An 8,834-nucleotide genomic window follows, 5' to 3' on the forward strand; every position below is an offset into this window, starting at 1 on the left:
CTGCACGGGGAGAACATGGAGACTCCCCTGTATGGATGTATTCTGTCAAATTTATTTTTGCAAATTTTATTGGACATTGCATGTCTGCATGTCTCAATCATGAGATTTTCATCATTTGATCCTTTCGTCATATGTATTGTTTTGTAAAAGCTCATTGGCCTGCAGGCAAAACTCTGATTGTTTGTGTAATTGACTATTTTTTCAAAATCACCAAGTGTGGCTGGAATCAACCAAAAACTGAATTGTTCTCATTTCTCATTGACTTTAAATGAACAACGTTTGTTTCTGCTGAGCAGGAGTCCATGTAGAACCAGTGCCCTTTAAAAAAAAAGCTTCATTTCAAAATATCTTCATTGGAAGCTGCGGGTGGTCAGACGAGCAGAACACCATTAGGCCTTATTACACAGTTGTCAGTGTGCACACCGTTGTGGAAATGAAAAGTGCTCAGCCACACGCTGCTATGATATATAATTGTAATTTCTGCAGCCATTGTAATTAATCACAGTGCGCTTTTCCCAAACCGCTGAGCCTGCTGTCGCTCGGCTGTCGATCCCTCCTTCTCCGTCTGTCCTCCTCCTGTCCTGTCCTTTCATTGTCTTTGGTGCTTGTCATTTTTCAAGTCTACATCATCTTTCCTTCCTTATATTTTCCTTTCTACATTATGTCCAAGGTGAAAACTTCATTTCTCCACAGAGCTACGTTTTTATAAATTGAGAGAAATACACGTCAGATTGACACTAATGGTTTTTGAGTTGACATGGGGGATATGAATGGATTCACTGTGGGGCTATAAAACTTTGTCACCTCCTAAAGATCACACGTGAACATGTGATCCTTCCCGCCAAAAAGCTGAAGGTGAAGGAGTTTGTCATGTGAGAACAAGGTGTCCTCCGCTCTGTCCTGGTCTCTCTTCTTCCTCACTGTAGCCATTTTTCCCTCCTTGTGCCTTTCAAACCTGATGACTTCATATTCCCGTGTTGCCCACCTTTACAGACTATATTAGGAATTATTCTTGGTTTCACTTATGTCATATCATCATGTCATCACACTGTTCTTGCTTCTCATTTTCCTTTTTTCCCTCTTTTTTCTTCCCAACAGATTTGTAACATCATGAATGCAGCTGAGGATGAATTTTTCAAATTCCAGGTAAGATGGATGCAGTATATTTTTCAAGGATGCACTGATTATTCAATAAATAAATAAATAAATCATCATACACAGAAAACTGTTTTTGCAAAACAATTATTTAAAATATTAATAGTTTTTAAAAAAAAAACAACGAATTCGATATTAGCTTTCTGCCACAGTTGTCAAAGTGTTACCTGCAAAATATGATTTGGTACGACAGTTTATTAAGTCTTGCTGCCATGCTTACAAATTTAGGAATATGAAAGTAAATGAAAAATGTGCTAAATACCAGCAGTAAGATGAATATTTGCAATACGCACATTCAGTGTGCAGGAAAGAGCCTCCTCCTGAACACGGACTTGGTGTCTAGTGGTTGTTAACATCATGCATTTGATAGAAACGTGCATGTGGGCGTGTCGTGTAAAGAGTGGAGAAGCCACAGTGGAGCGCTCACATTCACTCTATACAGTATTTACTCATAACCAGCATGTAGGGAACACCAGTTCTAATAATAATCTAATGTCAAAGAACATTTTAAATATATCTATCATTTATCATCACAAGGTTAAAACTGAGCTTAGACCATAGACTGTATAAAAGATGGACGTAGCAACCGGCCCTGAAAAATGAAGCCAACCCGAAAGTGTCAAAAATCTGCAATATCACTACGTCTGCTAGCTGCTGGCTCCAAAAAGGCCTGGCTCCCATAGACTTGAATTGGAAAAGAAGTGATCACAGATCACAAAATACTGCATTCCTACAGCTCAGGATTTTTTTCTTATTAGTTTTCATGGTCAAATCCAGAGATCAGGTGGCCAATCTGAAAATAAATCAATACTGAATTTTTAAAAAATCGTCAACATTTTGTGGGGCAAGGGGCGTGGCTGGCTTGATTGACAGTCGGCAGCGACGATTCAGACGAAGCAAGCAGAAGGCGGCAAATGTGGGCGGGCAGAGAGGGCCCGCCTCTCAATCCGTCTGACCAATCACTGCTCCTATGGCTCCGCCCCCCTCCCACGTTTTTTGCGTCACTCGCTCCAAAAATCCAAGATGTCAACCAGGAAGTAGCAAAACCCTGGCTTCATTTTCTCAGTGCAGAAACCGACGGGTGACGTCACGGTAGCTACGTCCATCTTTTATACAGTCTATGGCTTAGACATAATGTTTTAACTGCAACATTCAGAGAACGTTTGCCAGGGCCACACATTGTGTTACAGACCGACAGAGGAAGAACGTTCTCAAGTCCACATTTAAGAAATGTTTTCAAGATGTCATCGAGGCCTCGGGGCATTTTTATAAATGTGACATATTAATAACAGTAAAAGATTAGTCATTCTTGTTCCCAGTTTGTCCACATATGTGATCAGCCACTGTCACATCATTTCAGTTTCTATTATGCATTAATTAATTCAGAAAAGAACACAGTTCAGCGCTGCAGTGCTTCAGCTTCATAACTTCTCATACCTTAACGCCAGTTGTTGCTTGAGGGTTCTGTGAGAGTCGTGGCCAATTCAGTTCATTATATGTAATCAGATTTTATGTAAAGTAATAGACGTCATTAGCATTTGTCAGATTACAGTAATTGCAGTATGTGAGGCTTTACACTTTGCAGTGACTATATGTAGAAATAATGTATGAAAAAAATGAACTTGTCTATATAGAGGCCTCTCATGTACCATAACAGACCAGCAGAGACCAATCATGTAGAAATGAATAAATGATACGTCCCACATTCTCTGCTCTCCTTAGTTTCAATTATTTTCCTGGGAGCTGTAAAGCTCTCATTGTACTTATCCTTTTTATACTTGGTTTCTAATACAGTGGTAGCCATTGTCCTTGCTCAGACATCGATCGTGGTTCAGTACTGCTGACAATGAGGGGAAAATACACCATTATATTCTCTTATATAGCTGAGTCTGAAGTTCAGCCTGATCCAGGACTCTTTTTTTTTTTTTTTTTGTGTTGCAATTCACCAGATGTACCCACTTCCCTCCAACCTGCCTTATGCAAGTTTACTTTAGTCAATAGGTCCTCACATTTCCCAAAAAGCCTTTGAAGGTCATGCAGTGTAGGTGGCCACAGGATTATTGTAGTTAGACGAAGCTGAGGAAGAGTTTTTCAGTTGTGGGTTTGTTTTTGCTTTTGCTTTTTTTTTTTTCCATTTCTATTAAACTGCACTGTTTTCCAGTCGAGCATGAACATTTATTGTCGAGTTCTCTGTTGAACTCTGGAACTTAATCCCAGCCAAACCTGTTCCATTTTTTTTCCTAAGCATTTTGAAGTGCAGCTGTAGTTCACCGTGCAGTCATTCGAAAAAAGTAAGACTTCAACAACTGCAGCCCTCTGTTTAAATTCCAGGTGCGGCAAGCAGGTGAATTATTGATTATTTTCACATTTTCTCTGACTTTACAGGGTCACAGTACACTTCTGTAAGAGCGATGCTAATATTGATGCAAAAAAAAAAAAAAGTTTCCCCCTGCACCCCAGATAAGGCCTGCTGTCACTGACATTCATTAAAACAAAGCGTGCTCTGCTTGTGTGTCCACGTTCTTCAGACGGAGCCTCTGGACGACTCTGGCTGGACCATTAAGAACGTCCTGTCTATGCCAATTGTCAACAAGAAAGAAGAGATAGTGGGTGTGGCCACGTTCTATAATAGGAAGGATGGGAAACCCTTTGATGAAATGGACGAAACACTGATGGAGGTACAGGCTCTGTCTGACTCTGTGTGTGTGTGTGTGTGTGTGTGTGTGTGTGTGTGTGACAGCACTGAGTCATTGGTTTATAAATACACTACAGGCCATTCAGAGCATCTGCATTATTTATCAGCGGGCCTGGAGGCTTTTTACTGATGTTTCTCTGCCTGCCTCGCTGCTCAGAACTCAGGAAAACACCAAACATGGCAGATTGATCCTCAGCTCTTAATTTACATAAAAAGGAACTTTTGAATGAGCGCTTGCTGTGATCATATTATTTGTTATTCACTAATTTGCTCTGTCACGAAAATGATTTGATGGAAGTCCAGTTCTGAAAAATAGTGCTGGGTAGCTTTTTTTTACCAAACTACCTGCTTGTGGGAGGTCAGTGTGTTTAATATGTACAATTTGAAGATACTTTGCTTGAACTTTTACACAATAAACACATTTATACTTCCACGATATTGCAGAAAAAGGTTTAGTTGTAGGTTTTTCATTGTTACAGATTATACTATCCAACAGAATACAAAGTAGTAAAACCAAACTTCACCTTCATGCTTTCATATTAAATGAATGCTCACTGATTAATGCACCATTATTAATAACAGTAAGTCATTTCTCTGCAATGCTTTCCCCCCCACTGATAGAAAGTGATAGCTTCATTTTAATTTTGTTTTAGACAAATGAAAGCAGTTGTGTTTAACAGCGACACATTTGGGGAATCGTTCTGGACACACCTTTCACTGGTATGAGTTGATTTACTCTCCCTGACGTTCTCTCTCTCTCTCTCTCTCTCACAAACACCTGCCTCCAGTCTCTGACCCAGTTCTTGGGCTGGTCGGTGCTGAACACTGACACCTACGACAAGATGAACAAGCTGGAGAACAGGAAGGACATCTTCCAGGACATGGTGATGTACCATGTCAAGTGTCGCAAGGACGAAATCCAGCACGTTCTGGTTAGTAAGGAAATGTGGAAATGACCAGACCTGCATTAGAACAAGGCTAAATATATGATTCAAAGTTTTTAAAGACAACCTTTTGTATTGAAGCTTCAGCTCAGATCATGCTTCATTTATTTGTGTGCTTCTGCCCTCGTAGAATCCTTCAGACATTTTCACAAGTCAAGGATTTTTGTTTTCTTCATATAATTATATATTTTTTGCAAGGTTGGTAAAGTCTTGTCAAAAACCTCACAGACCACCAAACACGTCAAAGCGGCTGTCATGACAGCATGTTCCATAGCAATTAGTCAGCAAAATATTAGCTGCAAAACAAATTTGTGCACAGAATAATGGTTTGAATATAGGAAACAAACAACGAAAGAGCGTAAAGTTTGATAAATAATGTCATAGATAGTCCAGCAACTTTAAATATTACGTTTGATTATTTAACTGCAGTTTTACTTCTTATTTTTTTTTCATCTCAGAGTCATGTAGCTCCACACAAACTGATGCACTGAAACACAAACTACAGAGAAGACACAAAATTAATGACATGCAGTGTTGGCATATAAATGCACGGAGACAGAGAAGAGAGGAGAGGAGAGGAGAGGACAGGTGCTCGGTGCTTCATGGGAAGTCTCCGAGCAGACTGAGCCTGTGGAAGCGTAACTAAGGGATGTTTCAGGGTCACCTGAGCCAACCATAAGCAAACCCAAACTGGGAGCTGGTTCCTCAGCAGAGAAGCCTGATAGCTGGAGGCTCAGCCTCCCGTTCTATTTTTGGAAACTCTCGGAACCACAATTAATCCTGACGTCTCCGAGTCAAGCACGCTATAGGTGTAATCGTGTACTGTGAGGCCTTTGAGATAAGATGGAGCTTGTTCATTAAGGGCTTTAGATGTAAGAGGGATTTTAAATTAAGATCTGGATTTTATAATGTAGAGGTGCTAAAATGGCAGAAGTATGATCTGTCTCTCTGTCAGTGGCTGCAACGTTTTGGCTCAACTGATGACTTTACAGAGTTATCGGGGCATCCTGATGATACGGCATCAAGATAGTCCAGTGTACAATGAACACATTCATGTTTAAATAAAAGTGGGATAAAGCAGGATCTCAAATGTAAAATTTTAGTAGTTTTAATGTTGCAATTAAATAAAAAAAAGTGTAGTACAGATGAGGTTAAATGTGTTTTACATCAAACAGAGACAAAGAGGAAGATGGAACATTCTAGTTGTACCAGCCCTGCACAATCAGTCCCCTGTTTAAAACAAAATCTGTTTCAATATTTGTGCTAAACGTAACCAAACCAGTGAGTCTGAAACCAGTCAGTCGGTGTGAATGATATAAACAGGAGGTGAGCATCATCTATAAGATGAAATAAGCTGTCAGACTTTCTATGAGGTGATTTGTCAGCGGACAGAGAGAGAAGAAAGGCAGAGAGAGAGGTGAACCGGTCTGACCTCAGATCAGGAGTCACTTGATTGATGCTAAACCGTTTCATCCAAGGTGAGTGTTGATGATGTGTGTTTCGCCAGAACACCAGAGAGAGATGGGGGAAGGAACCGGACGAGTGTGAAGAGGAGGAGCTTCAGGAGATTCTGGTAAACAACCAAACACTCGGCTTGTGCTTCTGGAAACTGTAACACATTTAGGCCTGATGGGAATGTAAAGGAGGAATGAGAGAGGTGGCGCAGTGAAGGTGGTTATGAATATCTGAGCGGCATGTGGGGAAACATTATCGACTCCACAGAATAAAACTGTGATTGCAACAGTTCAGTGCTTTGAAAATAAATTAATTGATGTTATAATTAATAAATCACTCAAGGATCCACACCTAAATAGGTTTTTATGCAGGTTTTTTATTAGTCTCTTAGGTCAACAGGCCACTATTTATCCTATTAACTTATTTGATTAGTATTTCTGTTTTACTGGGGACAAGACCTGAGTGCTGTATTTTGTTCCCTGTGTTCCCATGATGTTAAATTACCAACCTACCAACACATGACACACTGTTTGCAAACATCCATCCATCCATTTTCTATACACCGCTTAATCCTCACTAGGGTCATGGGGGGCTGGAGTCTATCCCAGCTGACTCAGGGTGAAGGCAGGGGACACCCTGGACAGGTCACCAGTCTATCACAGGGCTACACTTAGAGACAGACAACCAAGCACACTCACATTCACACCTACGGACAATTTAGAATCACCAATTAACCTCAGCATGTTTTTGGAGAGAGAACCCACGCTGCAAACTCCACACAGAAAGATCCCGGTGCCCCCACCAGGATGCGAACCGGCGACCTTCTTGCTGCAAGGCAACAGTGCTAACCAACTGCACCACCTTGCAGCCCTGTTTGCAAACATCTCTGTTAAAAAAAAAAAACCCCAACAATACATGTTTATCCGTTTTCGTCCACAGTCCGAGGTTTTGCCAGACTCTAAAAAAGTTGAGATCTTCGAGTTTCACTTCTACGACTATCACCACACTGAGCTGGAGCTGGTGAAGTGTGGCATCAAGATGTACTACGAGCTGAAAGTGGTGGACAAGTTTCACATCCCCAGAGAGGTCGGTGGTTGGTTTGTCAGTTTGGTAGCTAGTCAGGATGCATAATGCTCATGTCTTTCTCGTGTTTGCAAAAAAATGCACTTCAAGACACACGGGACTCCTCAAAGTGCTGGAGCGCTGAAATGATGGAGATAAATAAGTCGGAAGCTTCTTGCACACTTTTTATAACGAACTGAGCTGCATCATTTTCCATGGAATGTGTTGTATTGACAATTTTACAAAGACGTTCCAAAACACAGCAGATTTAGACAAGTTTTTTTTATGCATATATATTTATTCATCTATTATTTTCTTAACTATCCGTCTCCTATTTTATCTCGTTGTTCGATTCAATTAGAAACATCAATATCGAGGAGACATTTGTCATAATCAAGCGTGTGTTTTCTGCAGGCCTTGGTGAGGTTCGTATACTCCCTCAGCAAAGGCTACAGGAGGATCACCTACCACAACTGGAGACACGGATTCAACGTCGGACAGACCATGTTCACTCTGCTGATGGTCACAGATTTTACTTACTCCCTCTGCCACCTCCTCCCCTTTTCCTTTACGTCCCCAAGTACTCATCAATCCCTCATCACCTCCTGCTCTCTATCTTTCTCCCTCCTCCTCTCTCCAGCACACCCTCTCCTTCATCACTTTAATTTTAAGCATCCTTCCTCCTTCGTGTGATTCCAGGTGATAAACATCCTTTCCCTCTTCTCTTCTCTTTCCTTTATCTCCCCCCTCCCCCCCCCCCCCGCCTCTTCATTCCTTGCATCATCTGAATTGTACTGTACATGTGATCATGCGTGTTGCGTGTTTGTGTGCAAACAAGAGAAAGGGAGTAAATGAGGGAGATAATGGAGTGTGTCTGTAAATGAAAAGTGAGGCAGTGTTGCCTGCGCTGGTCATTAATAAGATAACCAGTGACTGTCATTGTTTATATATATATATATATATATATACATATATATATATATACACAGCCTCTTACAGAAAAATCAGATAAACCAGATTTTTTTCTATATTTCTGCTTGTGTTTGTTAACTAGAGTAAATGCTTGTGTGTGCTCCTACGGCACGCACATGCACGTCAAGTGATGCTATTGCTGCATGACTCATGAGTGTGTGTACAGTCGGCCCCTATTAATAAATCACTCTTTTCGTTTGTGCTCCCAGACGGGTGATCTGAAGCGTTACTACACGGACCTGGAGTGTATGGCGATGGTGACTGCTGGCCTCTGTCACGATATTGACCACAGAGGAACCAACAACCTCTACCAAATGAAGTATGTGCTAAAAGAAAAGTGGAACGGGCGGGTGTCGTTTTATTAAAAGAAAGGTTACAGGTTTGACCCTAACTGCAGCAACCTAGAAGATACAAGAGCGTTAAAATTCATTTATTCAACTTTTATTTATATTTGTAGTACATTGGAGGCCTCGTAGGAATATCAAAGATTTAACCACAGCAACAATATTGAAAGTTAGTAAAAATAATAGAAACATTCATTTGAGCTTTTA

The 8,834-nt window shown here is 40.8% G+C and overlaps 1 protein-coding gene across 1 annotated transcript in view; it reads left to right on the forward strand.

Annotated features, from left to right (window-relative positions):
* pde6a (phosphodiesterase 6A, cGMP-specific, rod, alpha) overlaps positions 1-8,834 on the forward strand; it is a 39,910-nt gene that overhangs the window by 16,744 nt on the left and 14,332 nt on the right. Inside the window, exons 9-15 of the mRNA XM_008277037.1 lie at positions 1,099-1,146; positions 3,684-3,833; positions 4,639-4,782; positions 6,302-6,367; positions 7,189-7,335; positions 7,726-7,833; positions 8,493-8,602. Coding sequence (XP_008275259.1) covers positions 1,099-1,146; positions 3,684-3,833; positions 4,639-4,782; positions 6,302-6,367; positions 7,189-7,335; positions 7,726-7,833; positions 8,493-8,602 — 773 coding nt within the window. The remainder of the gene's footprint in view (positions 1-1,098; positions 1,147-3,683; positions 3,834-4,638; positions 4,783-6,301; positions 6,368-7,188; positions 7,336-7,725; positions 7,834-8,492; positions 8,603-8,834) is intronic.

This window comes from Stegastes partitus, unplaced genomic scaffold (assembly GCF_000690725.1).
Source record: "Stegastes partitus isolate 25-593 unplaced genomic scaffold, Stegastes_partitus-1.0.2 Scaffold87, whole genome shotgun sequence".
Classification (NCBI taxonomy): Eukaryota; Metazoa; Chordata; class Actinopteri; family Pomacentridae; genus Stegastes; species Stegastes partitus.